Source organism: Lissotriton helveticus, chromosome 5_1 (genome assembly GCF_964261635.1).
Source record: "Lissotriton helveticus chromosome 5_1, aLisHel1.1, whole genome shotgun sequence".
In the NCBI taxonomy this organism is placed as follows: domain Eukaryota; kingdom Metazoa; phylum Chordata; class Amphibia; order Caudata; family Salamandridae; genus Lissotriton; species Lissotriton helveticus.
Genome location: NC_136065.1, coordinates 2,030,040,088 through 2,030,062,057, shown reverse-complemented (window position 1 = coordinate 2,030,062,057; position 21,970 = coordinate 2,030,040,088). Strand labels below are relative to the sequence as shown.

Here is a 21,970-nt window from a genome sequence, read left to right as displayed (position 1 = left end):
ACAGGCCTTGAAAAGCAGGGGCGCAGATTAGTGTAGCCACTAACAGTGTTACAGGGCTAATAAAACAGGCCTCCACCGCTGGCAGTCCTCCGAGCAGTCCTGGTGAAAGGGAGGAGCGCCACCATCCGTCGCACCACCGGTACAGTCGTAGCGCCCTGCTGCTTGGCCCAAGCAGTGATCAGCTGCAGGAGGGGTGGGGCTGCAGGAGTGTCCCAGTATTGCTTACCCACAGGCCACTGCTGTCCCCAATGCCGCTCAGTCCGCACAAACACAAGCAGGGGGTGCCTAGAAATGGCCCCAGCCTCTCCTCTGTATCACCAGCAGTTTCCCAGGGGGGGCCACGAGCAACAGACTCGCCCGCTTGTCTCCTGTTCCGCGTGGCAGCACGCAGCCGGTGCAACGATCCGACCGAGCAACGCACCTCGTGTTACCGAGGGCTCAGTCAGCCCGCACGCACAGCGATGTAGCCCGGCCGAGAAGGTCACCGCACACCGGCGATCGGCAGCCCAGTCACCAGCAGACGCCGCGTCCCGTTGTCAAACTGCGCAGGCCGGGATTTAAGAGTCTGACCGTTCTTCTGCCTCCAGACCACTTCAGATGCTGTATGGGCAGCCTTGGGGGTAGAAATACTGCCTTAGCTGCAGGATAAATTTATGATATTAAGGGGACTCAACGGAGCTCTGGGCTCAGGCAGCCATCACGCTCCCGAGCTAGCTCCGCACCCCACCTTTATCAGCCTCGTTATCCTCCTCCACATCGACTGCTTCATCACGACGCTCACTCACCAGGCGAAAAAGATAGTCAGCTGCAAGATTTCTCACTCCAGGTACGTATTCCACTTCAAACATGTACTCTTGGAGGTTCACGACCCATCGTCTGATCCTGCTTGAGATGGAGTCTAGCCCTTTCTTACTGAAGACTTCGACCAAGGGCTTATGATCGGTCCTCAGGTTAAACTTCATTGCCCACACTAAGTCTCTGAATTTGTTTTTGGCCCAATGCGCCGCTAGTGCTTCTTTCTCGATTACCGAGTAATTGAACTTGGCATTACGTAGCGGGCGTGATGCAAATGCTATCGTTACTTCACCTCTTTGTCCGATCTGCATCAGAACTGCTCCCAATCCTTTCGAACTGGTGTCTGTGGTAAGCACGGTCTTCCTGCCAGGTATAAAAGATTTGAGGTTCAGGGCTTCAGCTAATACCTTTTTCGTATCTTCGAACTCCTTCTGGCACTCCACACTCCAGTTGAACGCCACCCCTTTCCTGAGCAGGTTGCGTGCATATGGCTCAGTTCTGCACAAATTTACTATACATTCCACCATCCCCATGAAGGATTTTATTTCATCATTGCTTTTGGGTGGTGCAAGGTTGTTAATTGTATTTTGAAGATCTTCTTTGGGGTGAATGCCCTCCATTGTAACCTTGTGGCCCAGAAACTCTATTTCTGCACAGCCAATATTGCACTTTTCTTTCTTCACTGTGATTACTTGTTCTTTTAATCTCTCCAGAACCTGTCTTAGCCTGAGCTCATGTTGTTTGCCATCCCCTCTGAAGATCGATATTAAACAACAATGGTCCGAGAACTCTATATTTACAAACAAAATGAAATTGATCAATCAAGATTCTCAAATAAGGAGCATGTACCTATTGATCAGCTCCACTCCATCAATGAAAAACACATGAATAAGGCAACAGCATCCATTTCCAAAACACAGGTACAATATTTTAATCTATTGTATCAATTTCGACCGAGAATATGAAATTCAAAGCTTCAATTTGTAAATCAACACAGAAGTATATACATTGCCCCGTATAAAACGTGCAGCATAGCAAAGGGTGGCAAGAAATGTGAAAGTGAATAAAGAAGAAGGAAAATGAAAATCAAAGAAAAGTGAAATACAATTCCAATAATTTTAAATATTAACAAACAGTATCAAGCCTATAAATGCAAGATCTGCACAACCTAGCCACTTGGATTAATTAACACTGTCTCTCTTATTGACTCCAAACAGAATTATATGTCATAAATATCTGCACATAAACATGGGAAGAGATAGTAATAGTGGTCCAGGTTTCAATATATTGTCGACGTTTCGACTCGTCTTACGGCCATACGGTTAATTATGCCTGGGCCAGGCGAGTCTTCTTCAGGACATACTGTAACGGGGCAAACCAGGGATCTATATGATGACCCTGTAAGGAAGATAGATGACCGTTAGTTGGAGCTGTTGCCGGATATATGAATCAAAGATATGCGTCCAAGAGTTAAGTTGCTTACCCTTCTCGGGGACAAAGTGGTTCTAATGCCCACATCAATTGCATCGGTCAATTCAATCCTAAAAAAAATCCTGTTGTACGTACTGGTGTGATAGTTGAACCAGAGTTCTGTAAAAACAATACAGAGCCTATATAAGACTCTTAGACCAAAAGCTCATATCAACCAAGACTGAATGAACAGAAGTTACCTCCTCAATGGTCTAGAATGCTCGTATCATTGGTAAGTGTGCACCTTAGTGTTCCATGTCATGTCACCAGGAAGCTGTAATAATAAACAGCAGATGTAATACCTAACCGGCCGTGTCAAAGGTAATGAAAAAACACCTGTATTTATTAAAGGCTCACCGTGTGATCATTCAACACCACAGTCCTGGATTAGTATTGGGCCTCTGTGCAGTACTTTTTACGTAAAAGTCATCCCGCTGTAAAGGATAGAACAGTCAAGGTAAGAGTTCTCAACACTAAATTGTTCCCATTCTGAACAACAAATTTCATTTGCACCCCATTACTTAATTTATAATGCAATTCTTCTTCCTTTAAAGGTCTTCTTTTTCCAATTTAATATCCACAGAAAGCGGAGGTGCCCAACACGACAGTTTTCAATTATCGGGAGGCTGTAATGATATAACAGCGAATATAATCCCAATCAGGCCCTGTGTAAAAAACTCCAACTGGGAAAAAACGAGGCGCCTACAACAAGAGGACGCTTACCATAAGTTGAATCCAATGCCCGAATCCGAATTGAACAGCGTCTTTTAGTTTGTATCCAGCGAAACATAGGTACCCAACACGAGGCTGTAATAATGTAACAGCAGATATGATCCCCATATGAACATGTGTGAAGATTCTAGGCTGGGAGAGCAGGGCGTCTACATCAAGAAAACGCTTACCGTATGCAGCGTTCAAAGTCCGACTCTAAATTCAACAGCGTCTGACAAGTCGACTCGTTGTTGGTACGGTCGCTTATCTAAGCAGTCACCCGCAATAGTAAACAGCGGTGTAGGACTATGTATCCAAACTAAAAGGCGTTGTTATCAAATGAAACAGCGCATATTTTCAACATAAATCTCCGCCACTAGAAACAGTGTAAGCGTACCATTGTGTTAATCTCCAATTATTCAGATATAGCCGAGGATCAAAATTAATAAAAAGTCATAATAAATAAAAAATAATAAATAATATCCCTAGTTCGCATGGGCAAGGACCAGAATTGACCATTGTGCCTCGTTAATTGTCCACGACCCCAAACAAGGGGGGTGTCTCGATCAAATTAATCAACACTCCCACATCTCCCGACCAGCTGGTGGAGGGATGTGTCGGCCATATTGGTTTGGGAAGATATTCTGTTTGTAGCTTCGAATTCAGGATTACCCTGAGAGTACAATTACAACAGGTTAACATACATTATGTGGGCCAATTTGGTTTGAGAAGATATTCTGTATGTGGCCATATTGTGAATCAGATAGACATCGGATTCTAGGGTAACACTGGGTGTACATAGTTAAAATTACAACAGGTTAGCATCTATTATTTACATATATACATTTCACATACAAATATTCACATATTATACAACTATACACATCTAAGTCACATATTGATGTTTACCAAAATATTCCATCATGCAGTTTTACCACACAGCTGAACATCAATTAATTCAAAGAATTGCCACTTGTCTGTTTATTTCCTCTAACTCATTGAGTCCCTTGTTGGCTGTGTCAAGAAGGTATATCCAACGACACTCCCTTCTACTCAAAATACTCTGGAGGTCGCCCCCTCTCTGGTTCACTATCACCTTTTCAATTATCCACCATTTAAGACTGTTAGGCTCATGGGCAAAAGTGGTGAAGTGTTGCACTAGTGGTGCTCCTACAGTCTTGCAGCGTATACGACGGATATGCTGGAGGATTCGACACTTTATTTTTTGGATAGTTTGTCCAATGTACATGAACCCCCAGGGGCATAAGATAGCGTAGATTACCCCTGTGGTATTGCAGTTACTATGTACCTTAAGTGTGTATGCCTGATTGTTATGGGCGAAGGTGGTGCATTCTAAAATGAGAGGGCAGGCCTTGCAGGGGTCGTGGACAATTAACGAGGCACAATGGTCAATTCTGGTCCTTGCCCATGCGACCTAGGGATATTATTTATTATTTTTTATTTATTATGACTTTTTATTAATTTTGATCCTCGGCTATATCTGAATAATTGGACATTAACACAATGGTACGCTTACACTGTTTCTAGTGGCGGAGATTTATGTTGAAAATATGCGCTGTTTCATTCAATTCGGATTCGGGCATTGGATTCAACTTATGGTAAGCGTCCTCTTGTTGTAGGCGCCTCGTTTTTTCCCAGTTGGAGTTTTTTACACAGGGCCTGATTGGGATTATATTCGCTGTTATATCATTACAGCCTCTCGATAATTGAAAACTGTCGTGTTGGGCACCTCTGCTTTCTGTGGATATTAAATTGGAAAAAGAAGACCTTTAAAGGAAGAAGAATTGCATTATAAATTAGGTAATGGGGTGCAAATGAAATTTGTTGTTCAGAATGGGAACAATTTAGTGTTGAGAACTCTTACCTTGACTGTTCTATCCTTTACAGCGGGATGACTTTTACGTAAAAAGTACTGCACAGAGGCCCAATACTAATCTAGGACTGTGGTGTTGAATGATCACACGGTGAGCCTTTAATAAATACAGGTGTTTTTTCATTACCTTTGACACGGACGGTTAGGTATTACATCTGCTGTTTATTATTACAGCTTCCTGGTGACATGGCATGGAACACTAAGGTGCACACTTACCAATGATACGAGCATTCTAGACCATTGAGGAGGTAACTTCTGTTCATTCAGTCTTGGTTGATATGAGCTTTTGGTCTAAAAGTCTTATATAGGCTCTGTATTGTTTTTACAGAACTCTGGTTTAACCATCACACCAGTACGTACAACAGGAATTTTTTTAGGATTGAATTGACCGATGCAATTGATGTGGGCATTAGAACCCCTTTGGCCCCGAGAAGGGTAAGCAAGTTAACTCTTGGACGCATATCTTCGATTCATATATCCGGCAACAGCTCCAACTAACGGTCATCTATCTTCCTTACAGGGTCATCATATAGATCCCTGGTTTGCCCCGTTACAGTATGTCCTGAAGAAGACTCGCATGGCCCAGGCATAATTAACCGTATGGCCGTAAGAAGAGTCGAAACGTCGACAATATATTGAAACCTGGACCACTATTACTATCTCTCCCCATGTTTATGTGCAGATATTTATGACATATAATTCTGTTTGGAGTCAATAAGAGAGACAGTGTTAATTAATCCAAGTGGCTAGGTTGTGCAGATCTTGCATTTATAGGCCTGATACTGTTCGTTAATATTTAAAATTATTGGAATTGTATTTCACTTTTCTTTGATTTTCATTTTCCTTCTTCTTTAATCACTTTCACATTTCTTGCCACCCTTTGCTATGCTGCACGTTTTATACGGGGCAATGTATATACTTCTGTGTTGATTTACAAATTGAAGCTTTGAATTTCATATTCTCGGTCGAAATTGATACAATAGATTAAAATATTGTACCTGTGTTTTGGAAATGGATGCTGTTGCCTTATTCATGTGTTTTTCATTGATGTAGTGAAGCTGATCAATAGGTACATGCTCCTTATTTGCGAATCTTGATTGATCAATTTCATTTTGTTTGTAAATATAGAGGTCTCGGACCATTGTTGTTTAATATCGATGTAATACCCAGGTCCAGTACCTTTTGGGTTACCCCATTTCTTTAATGGTTCCCTCTGAAGATCAGCACATCATCCTGGTAGCACATAACCCCAGGAATGTCCTTTAGGAGGTTGCTAATTTTCCTTTGAAAAAACGCTGTGGCAGACACTAGTCCAAACGGTATCCGCTTGAATTTGTATGCCCTCAAGGGCGTAATGAAGGCTGTGAGTTCTTGTGAGTCAGGGTGGAGCCTGACTTGGTAGTAGGCTGAGGTCAGATCCAGTGTAGTGAATACCTTTGCCCACTCCAACGTGCTCATCATCTGCGAAATGTTCGGCAGGGGGTACTTATCAACTATGGACTTCCTTGTTCAACGCTCTAAGATCAATGCATAAGCGCACTGTCCCATCTCCCTTCTCGGCTGCAACAATGGGTGCCAACCAGTCAGTGGCCTCTACTGGTTCGATCCCCTTCAACCTGCACAACTTCTCCAACTCCTCCCTGACAGCCTCCTGTATGGAAATGGGCAGATTCCTAACCTTGGCTGAGACGGGCTTGGAATTTACTTTGAGTTTTATTCTGTGGGCATAGTTTCTGAGGCATCCTAATTTCTCTGTGAAGACCTCCTTGAACTCTTCCTCTATCCCATTCAGAGTTTTGCCCACCTCCTGTACTTATATCTGGGGATTCTTGTTAGGATTGAGGTAGGTGCCCAAAACGACCTGCCACCCCAGGATGTTGTCCCCCTTCTTGGACACATAAATCTTTGCGATCGCCAACCTGTCCCTGTAGCCTACCGTGCCCCAGAATTAACACTTCATTTGTAGGGGCTGCCCACCATAACCTTCCGGTATTACATCCATTCTCTTCAGTGTCAATTTACCTTTTGACACTTTCTCAAAGTCTTCTGCGGATATATTTGTCAGTTTGGAACATGAATCAAACATCGCTTCAATTTTTGTCTCTTCCACAGCTATGAAATCCTTAGGATTGCTCACCGACTCACCCTGAACCTGTAAGACTATCTCCTCAAAGACACGGGTAGTGCCCTCCCTGTTCTGTTTCCTGTAATTAGCATTGCTTCTGCAGCATTGTCTGAAGTGTCCCCTCATTCCACATTTGTTGCATGTTGTTTTTAGGATGGGGCACTCCCTGACATTCACCAAGTGACCCGGTTTGTCGCACATGTAACAGTTTCCTTTGAAACCCCAACTCCCCTCAATTTCTTTCTGTTCCTTTTTTTAGCCCTTTGACTGCGAGCACATTTTCACTCCCCACAGAAACTTCACTCACTTTGGCTTTTCCCTCGCTATCCTGCTTTATTTCACTCACACATTGCATCATGTGTTCGACTTGTTTCGCCACACTGAGTACTTCCCCCAAGGGGCGGTACATCTTTTAGTAATAACTCCTCATGTACATGCTCAGTCTTACAAGTTAAGAGAAATTGGTCACGTATCCGCTCCTCACAGGCTCCCCCAAACTTGCATGTAGCCGCCAACTTACGCAGCTCAGAGACAAACTCCTCTACTGTTTCTCCCTCCTTCTGTCCTTGCTTTCCAAAATTGTATCGTTCCATAATGGTGTTTATCTTTGGCAAGAAATGCATGTTTTGTTTTTTCAGACTTATCTCATATTTATTCAACCATCTCGCATCATTGGCATTCAGATCAGGAAGATTCATAGGTTTTAGTTTTCTTTGCCAAGAATCTACCAAAGGTTTCTCTAGGTTCTAATCAGCTCCATACCTTGGTTAGAATGAAGGAGGTCTGGTATCTCAGTCTCGGGACTCGATTTCCCAACACCCCGCAAGGGGAGCCGGAAACACTGGAGCTGGATTCTCGGCAGGAGAAGGGCAGCTTCCTGATCAGTGCGCCAGCTGGAGAGTCGGCTTCCTTCGGTACTTGCTGTAGCGAGCTGCATCGGGCAAGTAGATAGTCGAACTGCTCCGAACCACCGTAGTTTGCTATAGCAAGTGAAGGTATATTTATACCTTGAGGGTGTTTAGGAATGCCATAGTCTGACGTAAGGTCGGGCATATGAACGTCATAATAAACCCCCTGGGGAATAGTTGTTCATTGTAAAGTAACTGAGTTATTGGAGAAATCAATATTCAAGCAAGGGGCAGTTCCCTAACTGCTTAAGCTGGTTTTCCAAGAAATCGTTGTGACGTTTGGTACGGGTGAAAGTAGCCATGCCTGTATTTGGGTAGCATGGGCTATGCCTGAGTAAGGGTTTGATTTCTATGCCTATATAAGGGCAATGTGAATTGTACCTATATAAGGGCATGAATCGGGAAAATTCACTCAGGGCCTAAAACGCCACACAACAGTTCCTGCAAATGCCTCCCTGCGGTGTTGGGATAGGTACTTCGAGACGACCCACAATCTTCCCCTCAGAGCGGGCGCCACCCACCTGACCGGGTGATCTCTCACAGTTGCTCCGCAGAGTTTCCTCACCTCCAGTCACCAACAGCTGTGCCAGTCAGTGTGACTGGTCTGGCATTCCACCCGCTGCACACCCTACAAAGAAATGCGCACACACAGACCTTGGGCATGCAACTCCCGGCCACATAGTGTCCACCCAGGCAAGGTAAACCTCTCTGAGCCGTTCCACTGGCAGAAGTCACCCCGAGAAGTGCACTCCGATAATCTTCTTACCAATACTCCACTGCACTGATTTGACACACGACTGGTACAATGCACCCAACCTCTGACCTTTCTCAAAGCACTGCTCACCCAGGGGACAGTATTTAGAACTAACAGTCTGAGGAGAGAGCGGTGTGTAGCCGGTACTTCCTAGGATGAGAATAACCAAGTCTCCAGCAGAAGGTAAGGGAATAATTTTCCTTTCTTTTATCTGTAATTATTCCTCTGCTCTCGTCTAGTAATATGCGCTGCACACTTTATAGCATACGTTTCCCAAAAGGCAACAGGAAACTCTCCTCGTAGTACTCACAGTACCGTTGCAGTATACTATTGGAATCTTTTATTTGCGTGTTAAGGTCACTTTCTCTTGCGCTCGTCTGCTCCCGAATCCCATCCTCCGTCGCCAGTGTAAAATCGAATTAACTGGTAGAAGCAAAGGAAACGCAGATATACAAAAAGTAATTTTTATTTCTTTAGATACAATGAATGGACCCCAGCCACAGCTTGGAAGATCTTGGAAGCCTTCTCTCATTCCTCGCAGGGAGCTCGCCTCAGAACGTTCGCCACCGTGACATTTTACAGCATGTTACAGTGGTGTCAACCAATGCAAACACAGGGGAGGGGGTGAGTGGCACGGCCAGGGTGCCCCCTACAGGAGAGAATACCACACAGTGCCTCATGGAAAATTCTGCAGCTAGCTTGTGGATGCTTTGTGGGCACTGTGGGTAGAGTTCAGGTCCAGGGAGGAGTTGCTGAGCTGGGATCGGGTGACAGGATGTGCTTCTTGGTGAAATTGTGCAGCGTTCCCGCCTTGGTAGTGGATGTGTGTGAGTAAAGTGTGTCTAGGCTCAGTCCAGGAACCTCTATGAGGCAAGAGGATGAAGTATAGACCACTAGTGTTCCCTGCAAGGAAGAAATGGGAGCAACCATGATAGTACCTTAATTCTGTATCATGTAAACAAGAACAACCATGACAAAAAACCAACCACTTGCCCAATGAAAAGAAACCTTTTAGAGTGAACAAACAATTGCTATGCAAAGTATAACAGAGGAGCCAAGTGAACCCTTCCCAACCCTGGAGCAAACTCCATCTCAACAGTCTATGCACAGGTAGTGCCCTTAAAAAACAAAGTGGTTATAGCCAGAGTGCCTCTTTAAGCTGGTAGAGGTTGAACGAAGCCTCTGCCATACCAGGGTAGGTGGACTGCACAGTCATAGCTGTAACTCAAAAGCAGAGGATAGGCATGGCTATTTGGGGGATGGTGGGTCGAATGGAATGAAAGGCAGGCTGGAAATCAGAGTAACAATGTAAAAGGTGACAATCTGGGCCCCTGTGACCGGTTGGAATCCAAAAAAACACAAATGCAAGTCAGTGGCAGTTTACTGCTCTGGTTAAAAACAAGTTTGATCATTTTTGAGTTTCCAGCATGACTTGTCAGGATGCATGGCCATACCATTATCAGTACCAGAACAAATAGTTCGGAGTATGGGAAGCTTCTTTGACGAATAAGGATTGGGCCATTTTTGTGCAAGGTACACCGGTATATGCAGTGCGCTAAAGACCTGGTGCCAGCATAGAGTGCTAGATGGCTGGCGATGGACAAGCACAAAGGGGGTTAAAAATCAGCTAGCACTGTAGTAGTTCTCAATGGCTTAAAGGAAATTAAAAGATACTTTGGCAGCCCTAGATAAAGCGAGTTGATGTCATTCAGAAGAGTCCTAATAATGGATTGCTTACATAAACACAAGGCAAATTCCTCTCCCCTCTAGCTTGACTGTCAAGGTATGACGATGCCCCTGTCCTGAAGTTTAACTTGTAAAAGTTATCCTGGTCTCCCAACTTCAGATCTGATTGACATGAGTGCCGTCGCCACATCTGAGGGTCTGGGATATCATCGTGTCTCTCACTTCCACCTTTAATTGTCAGGGGTACCACCATGCCCCTCACCTCCAGTTCTATCTGGGTAGTGCCATGCTGGGTGATCTCCAGTTAGGACTGTCAAAGGTACGGCCACGTTTTCCACCTCCATTGCAGATTGCCAGGGTTGCCCCATACTGCTCATCTCCAGTTGTGATGGTCAGGGGTACCCCAAGTCTCTCACCTAAAGTTCTGATTGTCAGTTACCTTATGCCTCTCACCTCCAGTTCTACCAGGGGTACCTCCATGTTTCACACCTCCAGTTGTGTTTGTTAGTGTTACCCCATGCCTCTCACCTTCAATTCTGACTGTCAGGTGTAAGCCCATGTCTCTTAACTCCGGTTTTGACCATCAGATGTACCCACATGCATGCACACCAGTTGTCAGGTGAACTTACAGGTCTCGCACTTCCAGGTTTTTTAGGATTACCCCAAAGTCCCTCACCTCAAGTTCCATCATGAATACGCCCCACATCTCATCTCAAGTCCTGACTCTCAGACAACCCCCTTGGTTCTTTACTTTATTTTAGTGAGAGGCCACCATGTCTTGCATCTCTCTACAAATACAGCCAGGAAACCGCTCACCTCCACCTCCGATGAAGTCCTACTTTGCTCAGCTTCCCATGTCTGCAGGCTCTCCAGCTCCTTCTTCAGTCGTTCCACGTGGCCATGAAGTGTTTTCTGAAAAACAGTCCATGTGTTAACCTTATCCAACAGCTATTCTGCATATCACTATTTAGATAAATTGTTTCAAGCAAGCATGAATATTTCATCTTTGCAGCTGGCCTATGATGCTACAGACCACATTTGTTGCCGTAAATACTGTACACACTGTACTCAATGGTCTTTATGTAAAATTTCCGCATACACACGTTCTTCATTAGGCTTCAAAGGTGAACATCACCTATTATATGAATTTGACACAACATAGATTCTTTGCATTCTCCTACCCCTCAGTGAGCTCTTTAGTCCTACTTAGAAGTCTTCCTTAGTATATACAAAAGAGTCATCTGCAGCTGACCTGAAACACCTCAAACACTGGTTGCACCTTATCAAGGATTGATGTCCAGCACCTAACTTAAACTCAACCCCACCAAAATGGCGCAAAAAATGAGAACTAGTCCAATCCTGGCTCAACAAATAGATTTGGATGGATTAGAATCCCAAACATTCATCCAATGCCACACCCTCAGATTTACACTCAGCATTGACCTCACCCTTGGGTCATAGATCGCCAAGAAAACCAAGGCTGTCTTTTACCAGCTCTCTCTACAATGCCACACCAACTTCAAAACCAGCTGCATCCTCTACAAAGCCATCATAGCATGCACCCCGCACATTTGGCTGACAAGCTTGGTATCTGAGCCAGAACACCATCAGATTGCAGAGAAAGAAGTGCAAGAAAAAAAAGAAGAAAAGAAAATAAGCAAATGGCCTTCTCCATTTCTGCATCCAGTATCTGCAAAATCATACCGGTTTCAATCAAGACTGCCCAACCCCCTCCTCCAATCTAGAAAAGAGCTGAAGAATCACCTTTTTAAACAAGTAAGGACCATCAGAGGAGTTGCATCACTTTATCACTTTTGCTCTACTATCAAATGTCTATTTCCCCTAAAGGATTGAATGTATTGTACCTGGAGCCATTACCCCAATATCAGCCAATCAGTTTCACCTCGTTATTGCAAAATCCTCACTACAGCAGATTTAAAAAAAATATATTATCTCGGGCATAGCTCAAAAACATTGCTGTTGCAAAATGTTATAAAAAGTCGCAACAGTGTTCTTTTAATTTCTTTTCAGTAATTTTCATTCAATATATTATTGTTATTGAACCATGCAAGATTTGAGTCCAGAAAAACTATTTCTCACAGATACCCTTGCTAATAATGGACATTGTTTGGGGTAATTTATCACCGAAAATTTGGGAGACCGTTTTCTGTGCATGGAATTAACACATGCCTCACTTTTAATCTGTGGTTCATGTCGTCATAGTGACAGCACTGGCTCAGCTTGTGTGGTGCCACTTTCTGTGATGTTCCCTGAATGGAAGTTGGGTGTTCTACATGTTTTGTTCTGAGACAATACACCAAACAAAAATAAAATCCGCACAGGCCATGACTCATTGCAGGTAGTACAAGCAAAAACCACACCATAAGTTCATGGCAGGCATCGACTATAATGACATTTTAAATGTGATTTCGCTCAACTGTCCAATCTCTATTCACTGCAACAGAACATGAGCAATGGGCGGGAAGGGGGGTGTAACAGCAAGATAAGTAAACGTTAGTGTAGGATAGGTATACCCCTCATTCCTTCGGCGGCCACTATCCGTGCCCAGGCGTATCTTTGCTTTGAGACGGGCCGCAGAGTCTATTTTGACGACATTAACATTCTTCAAAAGTTTACCCATTATTCCCTTCTTTATTCTCCCGATTTCTCTGTTCTCTTCCTTTCAGCCCAGGAAAAAAAAGAAACCCCCAGCAAGCAGCGGGGAAGACAAACTGTTTTCCAAATGCCCAATAGAGTTGCAAAAGATAGCTACACAGCAGCTGATCGCCCGCCTCCAGCTCACCTCCTGCTTGCCTCTATCTTCGTCTCACCCCCGCCACCTCCACATCGTCAACTGGTGGCGTCTTGCTCCAGGATGCGGCAGTCCGATAAGCTCAGGGATAGACAAGCTGCCAATTTAGACCGCACACAAAATGTCCCATAGAGTCAGTTGCGCGGCCTCCAAAAAATTGGCTTGCCTTTCGAAAACATCATGGCTGTGCCGGGCCGCCGCGCTGCCCGCGACGACCCGGAAGCGGTTGGGAAGCCGGCCAATGCCAGCGCGGCCCCAACCGGAAGTCCCGCCCCATCGCGCTGAGAGACAGAGAGAGCTGCCCGAGGAGCCACGAAGGCTCCGCATTGAGTCCCGGTCCCGAGATGGGGGACCGGGTGAAGAGCGGCCGGGCGCATGGGGAAGGCGGGGCTCTCATGTGGTGAGAGAGCCCCGCAAAGCGCTACCGCCACCCGGGAGAAGGAGCCGCCGCCGTGCACCGCCAGAACAGGTAAGTTGAGTGAGAGGAGGGGTGAGTGGGGGTGGGGTGTACGCGTGTGTGTGTGTGTCTGTTTGAGTGTGTTTGTGCGTGCGTCTGTCTGTCTGTGTGCGCGTGTGTATGTTTAAGGGGGGGTGCGTGTGTGTATATGCAGTGTGTGGATGCCTTTGTTTGTGTGCATGCGTGAGTGACGACGTGCGCGCTCACGAGGTAGAATCTCCGGCAGGAGACGCTCGTGACAGTCTGCTGTCCACATTCCCCGGAATCCCTGGAAAGTGGCGACATAAGTAGTCTCCCGCTTTGCTTTTTGCTTTCGTCTAGGCGAGACCTAAAAAACACTACATGCAGTAACAAGACATGTTGACAGCATCTACGCTTTTCACACTGTACATTGTACTTTTAGCTCTGCTTCTGCTGTACAAATACCAGAAACAACAAAAAGCACCCAAGAAAAATACATACCAAAAAATAATAATTAGACTGAAGAGGATTTTACCTTACAAAAAAATATTTTAAAAAGTGATGAAGGAGGCCACACAGTGTTCTTTATCCCCCAAATGTTATTAGGTCGAGCCTAGAGTCAGCGCGCAAGCACTGCTCTGGTCAAGATGTGCTGTAGGTCAGTAGGTGAGGGAAGCCCGCTCACTGCCCCGCCTATATTTTTCATTGGCTTGTGCCTTTGTCCTTCCTAAATACTGTCTTCTGATTGATTAGGAGGCTCGTTAGTCACTCCTTATTACAGCCATGTCGTCGTTTGTACCCTCCCATGGCTACTGGCCCCTTTACTTCAAGTGTTACACAGTACGTGTTATTTAGACTATGAGAACTATTTTCCTTAATGAGGTTCTCCCATTGCCCCCTCTCTCCCGTTTTTCCGTGCCTTCTCGCCCCCGCCTCCCCACCACCCCCCACCACACTCCTGTTATCTGTGCCTTCTCCCCCTGCCCACACTCCAGTTGTTGTCGCCTTCTCCCCCCTCCTGTTATCGGTACCTTCTCCCGCTCCCCCCGCCAGCACTCCTGTTGTCAGTGCCTTCTCCACCCGCTTGCACTCCCGTTGTCCATGCCTCCCCCCTCTCCCTCCCTCCCACTGTCTGTGATGCAATGCAATAGGTCTTGCCTAAATTAGAGGTTGGTGTTCAGGATGAATCCAAAGGAATTCTGTCTTGACTGGGGTGAGCTTGAGGCAGATGCTGGAAATCCAGGTCTGGGTGAAGTGCAGGCAGTGTTTGGGGTGCTCAGTGTCTAAAGCAGGAGAGTCTTTCAAGTTTAGGTGTGTATCATCAGCACATTGGTGAATCTTTTTTTAAAAATATCTTTATTTGCATTTTCATATAAACAGTATCATTCACATAGGAAATAGAGTTCTGTATACATATTGGGGTTCTACTGGTGCTTTCATATATACATTCATACATTCCAAATGTGGTCAGCTTGTGCTCAGTTGACCGGTTGAGGGAAATCGACGTTACAATATTAATGCGCAGTAATTACCTAACGTTATATGTAACCAACAGTTGTGAATACATTAAAATGACTGTATTCGGATCTTGTCATACCCCAATATATTCGTTTGTCCGCTTGTCCACCTGGCTTTTTTATGTCCTCTCAAAACCCCATTGTCTATTCCATGAGTACAGCTTGATGCAACTGTAACACAATAATTAACAACAATAACAGCATTCCGTCATGCCTAGGTCATTTCAAGCAAGTAGTAATAAATGCCTACTGAATGTTATTTATGTACATATCTCCCATCCCTTTCTCGAGGTGTTGAGAAGAGTGCAGTGCTGGGCCTCCCCCACCCTCTTACATATTACTCCTGCCCGTTCCTACCCTGCACACACTTTCATTTGACACAAACTGGATTGCGGTGTGTTTACGTGGCGGTGCCTGAATCTATTATAACCAAAAATATTCTATCCTGTATATTTTATATTTTGTATTTATTCGTGATGTGTAAAAGTGAAAGCTGCTGATCTAGGAGTTCCCCTAGAAAAGCACTATATGTTTTTAAAATACCCCTCACACACTATGAATCTCATAGTGTCATGCTTCATCATGGGGGGTCTTCCCGTCCCTCTACGGGGCGGGGCGTGCTTTGACCAGCGAATGCGCGGGAGCACTCGATTATTTGTAATAGGCTATGTGTGGTGAGGGTAGTGGGGGATGTGGTAATTAATGGAAGGATAAAAAATGTCCTAGCTAGTAGAAAAAAATACACTTTATTGGTTTCTCTGGCAGGAAATGTTAAAAAGGGTTTGAAGGTAGGGTGTATTTGCTATACCCTACTGGGTCGACGTTTCGTAAGCAGACCCCCCTGCTTTAGTCATCAGGACCGTATGTGATCCCTACTACACTCAAACATTTTGGAGGGAGAATTATATGTAATATGCCTATTGTCCTAATAACAGTCGGTCGGAGCACCATGGAGGCCATTGGGTGAGAGAGGGCTATACGCCGGTCATTGTTACCAGTGATGACACCCCTCCCCTCCGATGCTAGCTCATGAGGCCTTTTCACAAAGGGAACAGTATGCCAATTTTGGTCATTTTTTAAAGGGTAATTATTGACCCCCATAACAGATTAGCCGATTTTTGCAATCTGTTATCATACTCCTCCGACAATCTATCAAAGGGTATCAGAGTACCATCGGTATATAAGTCACCCATTGTATGCAACTCAGCAGCGCGCCAGTGTGTGAGTACTCTATTAGAGGTCTTCCTTCTCGGCGTTCCCAGGAGCGGCAGCAGTGGAGCATAGGGTACGGAGTTCCCAATAAGGTAAAGACTTTCTTTACAGCAATGATGGGCAAGGGCATTTGAGTGAAACAGACGATATGATTGAGACCATCGCGAGAGTGATGTGGCTCTGTCACTTAAATTATGTCCGGCAAGCCATTTCACACCCACTGCAATTGTGCAGCCAGGTAGTACAAGTCCATGTTGGAAACCACTAACACCCCCTTACAGGGGGGTGCATGTAATTTCCATATCGCTATTCTAGGGCGGCTTGAGTTCCAAATGAGACTTCGGATCCGTTTTTATAGCTCCTGGAGTATTTTAGCGGGAACGTGTACGGGGAGGTTGGAAAAGTAATACAAAAGTTTGGCAGCATCACCATCTTGGTCAGGGTAATTCTGTCCATTACATTAAGCGGGAGTATCTTCCAAAACTTGACAGCGACCTGATGGCAGATATGGCCCTCGTCAGATTTCCTTCCAGGATATCCACGGGGTCGCGGTATACAAAGATACCCAGGTATCTAAAGGTGGATGGTTGCCAGTGGAGGGGAAAATGGTTTATTCTCAAATTTGGATTAGGAGTCTCTCCCCTGAAGGGGAACAGGCATGACTTGGCCCAGTTTACCTTGAGGCCCGACATACTCTCGAATTTCTTTAGCGTGTCCGCGATGATGTCAGGTATGTATGTCTGAGGTATAGCAGAAGATCATCTGCGTAAAGAGAGACCGCATGCAAACCGTCCCCCAGCCAGATGCCCCAGTCCCCGCGAAATTGCGCTACTAATGGCTCCATTGCAAGCGAAAAAAGAAGTTGGGGGCAGTCCTGTCTGGTGCCTCTATTAATCGTTATGTTCTCTGATACCATACATCCTGTTTGCACCCGGACCGTGGGCTGTATGTAGGGTAATCTAATCATGTGAAGAATGGGGTCTCCAAATCCGTGCCCGCGTGGTACCACAAAGAGGTAGGGCCATTCAAGCGAGTCAAAGCCCTTTTCCAGGTCCAAGATCATGCAGCCTGAGTGAGGCCAGGTATCAGTGGCATATTGCTGCACCCTGAAAAATCTGCCAATATTCAATGCCGGGTGGGGACAAAACCATTTTGGTCTGTATGTACCAGGGTCCTTACCAATGGGGCCAGTCTTGCGGCAATTATGGATGCTAAGACCTTATAGTCCGTATTAAGTAATAGGCCATATAGTAATACAGGCCAACAGCCTATATGACCCCAGCAGCTCTGGATCCCTGCTGGGCTTGGGAAGACAGACCAGCAACGCCTCGTTTTGCGTGGCCGAGAACAAAGAGTCCGTTGATGCGGTATCATATTCTCTTTTAAGTTGCAGTGTCAGCAACTCCGCATAAATCTTGTAAAATTATGCCTGCAAACCGTCAGGGCCCGGGGTTTTCCCGGTGGCCAGAGTGCGTATGCCTGCCTGGATTTCTTCCAGGAGTATAGGATCGTCAAGTTCAAGTCTCTGTTCGGGGGTTATGTGGGGTATGTCTGCTAAATAGCTGTGAATTTCTTCCGTCGTAACGGAGACTGAAGATTTATATAGCATGGTGTAGTGACTTATGAATTCCCAGTGGATGTCTAGCTGTGAATATAGTGTTGTACCTTGTGATGAACGCAGTGATGTGACAAGCGATTTGGCGGCCTGCTGCATGATGAGCCACGCAAGGAATCTTATCTGATCTTAAGTGGAATTTGTAGAGCGCACTGACACCATAAGTTTCCTGGCGCTGAGAAAAAGAGTGCGGAAATTGCAGAGGGTGGACTAGCCAATTTGAATGAAAAGCCGAGTTTTCAGAAGTTTCCTAAAATTCAATAGGGGGCCTCTGGACTTAACTGAGGGAGGAAGAGAGTTCCATAGTTTGGGGACCAAATAAGCAAACCTGCGGCCACCAAACTTTTTAAGTATTACTTTAGGGGTAACCAGCAGGTGAAGATGCGCCGAACGAAGGTTGCGCACCGGACGGTGCTGCGTGATAAGGGTTTTAAGGAAGACAGGGCTGGTGCAGTGAAGGGCTTTAAAAGTCATGCAACCGATCTTGAAAGCCGCCCTTTCCACAACTGGTAACCAGTGGAGTTTTCGCAGTTGTGGTTTCGCAGATTCCCACTTTGGGGTTTTGTGGATGAGTCTGGCAGCCTGGTTCTGTACAATTTGGAGGCGGTGGAGCAGTATTTGGGGGAGACCATAATAAAGGGAGTTTGAGAAGTCAAGGCGGGATAGCACCAGGGAGATCACGACTTGGACCAATGCCACATGTGGTAATAGATGGGCTATTTTGCGGATTTTTCGCAGTTGAAACATACAGGAGGAGATCACAGCACCTACTTGGGCCTTAAGAGAGAGCTCCACATCGATGATAACCCCCAAGCTCTTGACCGTGCTTGCTGGGGCGGGAGGGGAGCCCAGCTCTGTGGGCCAAAATTAAGGGCCCCAGGATGCTGGGCTGTTACCAGGAAGGATAAGTTCAGTTTTCCCTGGATTTAATTTCAGTTGGTTGTGATTCATCCAGAGTGTGACCTAGTTCTAGGACACCCCCGCGCCGCACGGCCACCAGCTGCTGCGTGTGCCTCCTCTCCTTATGCCTCGCTGACCCGGCTTCGCCGCGTGACCACGCCCCCTGCCACCGAGCGGCGTGGTCTGTGCTTGCTTCCTGCCCTGTGTACCTGTCTCTGTTTATGGCAATGTGATTTGTAAGCTTTTCTGTTGAATTGTATTTTTGCCCCATCTGTGCCTTTTTTTGCCTTCCTTTCTGCCGCCCCCGTCGCATCCCTCCCCACTCCCCGCCATCACCGCTAACCCCGCCCCTTTTCTTTCTGTACCCTCCCCGCTCCCGCCTCCCAGCTGCTCCGCCCACCCGCGCACTTGGCCATATATGGCGACCGTGCGACGCAGGTGAGTGTGACCTAGTTCTAGGACACCCCCGCGCCGCACGGCCACCAGCTGCTGCGTGTGCCTCCTCTCCTTGTGCCTCGCTGACCCGGCTTCGCCGCGTGACCACGCCCCCTGCCACCGAGCGGCGTGGTCTGTGCTTGCTTGCTGCCCTGTGTACCTGTCTCTGTTTATGGCAATGTGATTTGTAAGCTTTTCTGTTGAATTGTATTTTTGCCCCATCTGTGCCTTTTTTTGCCTTCCTTTCTGCCGCCCCGTCGCATCCCTCCCCGCTCCCCGCTTCCCGCCATCACCGCTAACCCCGCCCCTTTTCTTTCTGTACCCTCCCCGCTCCCGCCTCCCAGCTGCTCCGCCCACCCGCGCACTTCGCCATATATGGCGACCGTGCGAACGCGCAGCGTTGACGCGCAGCGGGCGCGCCGATTGTGCGCCGAAGGCGCGCCAAAGGTAAGCCCGTCAGCGCCCCTCCGCGCCTGGACCGCGCCCAGTGCCAGGACCCCTGGCCCCCACCGACGGAGGCCGACCCGACGAACCTACAACGCCGCCGAACTCATCGCACTCAACACCGGCGGCATCCCGGGATGCCATCGAGCCACCCCGAAGCACACCCACGGACCCTTCAGCTGCCACGCCTGCAAGTTCACCTGCATCCGGACCTGCCCTGCACCCGCCAAGCCGAACACCAGCAGCAACCACCTCAAGTGCATCCTGCTCAACACCCGCTCCGTCCACAGACACGCCATCGAACTCTGGAACCTCCTGGACACCACAGCCCCTGACATCGCCTTCCTCACGGAGACCTGGATGAACGCCTCCTCAGCGCCCGACATCGCCATCGCCATCCCAGAGGGCTACAAGATCACCCGGAGGGACCGCACCGCCAACCAGATGGGAGGAGGCATCGCCATCATCCACAGAGACACCATCCGCATCACGACCAACACCGACGACACCCTTACCACCGCCGAACACCTGCACTTCCAGATCCACACCGACCCGAAGACCACCCTCAGAGGCACCCTGATCTACCGACCCCCGGGTCCACGCACACGATTCAGCGAGGACATCGCCGACTTCATCAGCCCGCATGCCCTCCCCTCCGCCGACTACATCCTCCTGGGGGACCTCAACTTCCACCTGGAGAACAACAGCGACCGCAACACCATCACCCTGCTCGACAACCTCGCCAACCTCGGACTCAAGCAGCTGGTGTCCACCCCCACCCACCTCGCCGGACACACACTCGACGCCGTCTTCTCATCCAGCAAAGACATCGCCTTCAGCCACGCAACAGGACTCCACTGGACGGACCACAGCTGCGTCCACTTCACCTTCAAAAGAACGACGATCCACCACCACCAGCAACAAGTTGCCCGAAGAAGCTGGAACAAGATCACAGCCGACCAGCTCACCGCCTCCCTGAGCCAGCACCCTCCTGCCGGCTCAGCGAACCCCAGCCAGGCCGCCGACAACCTCACGAAATGGATCAGCAACTGCGCGGACGAACTCGCCCCACTGAGGACCCCGCCCAGCAGACCCGGCAGCAGAAAAACCCCATGGTTCACCGACGAACTCAAGAGCTCCAAGAAGAACTGCCGAGCCCTCGAGAAAGTATGGAGAAGGGAACCAACAATGGACAACATGACCACCCTCAAGCTCGCCACCCGGAAACACCACCAACTGATCCGCGCCACCAAGAAAAATACATACAAGGACCGGCTGGACAACAACGCACACAACTGCAAAGAACTCTTCAACATCGTGAAAGAGCTCTCCAACCCCAACGCCGGAAACAACGACATCACCCCGTCGCAAGACCTCTGCAACTCCCTCGCGTCCTACTTCCACAACAAGATCGCGGACATACACAACAGCTTCAGCACCCAACCAACGCACGCCACAACCGCAGCGACTCCACCCACCACCACCCTCCGCGCCTGGACTCCGATCAGCACCGAAGACACCATCCGCACAATGAACTCCGTCCACTCCGGATCTCCGACCGACCCCTGCCCTCACCACGTCTTCAACAAGGCCGACGCTGTCATCGCACCCCACCTGCAGGACATTATCAACACCTCCTTCGACACCGCCACCTTCCCGGAGAGCTGGAAGCACGCAGAACTCAGCGCTCTACTCAAGAAACCTACAGCGGACCCCACCGAACTCAAGAATTACCGTCCCATCTCGCTCCTCCCGTTCCCGGCCAAAGTCATCGAAAAGACCGTCAACAAACAGCCGGCCGCCTTCCTCGAGACGAATGGATCCCTCGACCCCACACAGTCTGGCTTCCGAGCCAACCACAGCACCGAGACTATCCCTCATCGCTGCCACCGATGACATCCGAACCCTGATGGACAACGGAGAAACAGCGGCCCTCATCCTCCTGGACCTCTCCGCGGCATTCGACACTGTCTGCCACCGCACCCTAGTGCAGCGCCTCGGAAACATCGGAATCCAGGAGAAGGCACTGGAATGGATCACCTCCTTCCTCGACGGAAGAACACAGAGAGTCCGCCTACCACCGTACAAATCAGAGGCCACCGAAGTCATCTGCGGCGTCCCTCAAGGATCCTCGTTGAGTCCCACCCTCTTCAACGTCTACATGAGCCCCCTCGCGGCCATCGCACGCCAACACAACCTCAACATAATCTCCTACGCCGACGACACCCAGCTGATCCTCTCCCTGACCAACGACCCCGCCACCGCCAGAGCCAA

At 47.7% G+C, this 21,970-nt stretch overlaps 1 protein-coding gene across 1 annotated transcript in view; it reads right to left on the bottom strand.

Annotated features, from left to right (window-relative positions):
• The window catches only part of LOC144756208 (E3 ubiquitin-protein ligase TRIM39-like), a 303,564-nt gene that overhangs the window by 261,450 nt on the left and 20,144 nt on the right, over nucleotides 1–21,970 (bottom strand). Inside the window, exon 2 of the mRNA XM_078645822.1 lies at nucleotides 11,160–11,255. Within this exon, the coding sequence (XP_078501948.1) occupies nucleotides 11,160–11,255 (96 nt within the window). The remainder of the gene's footprint in view (nucleotides 1–11,159; nucleotides 11,256–21,970) is intronic.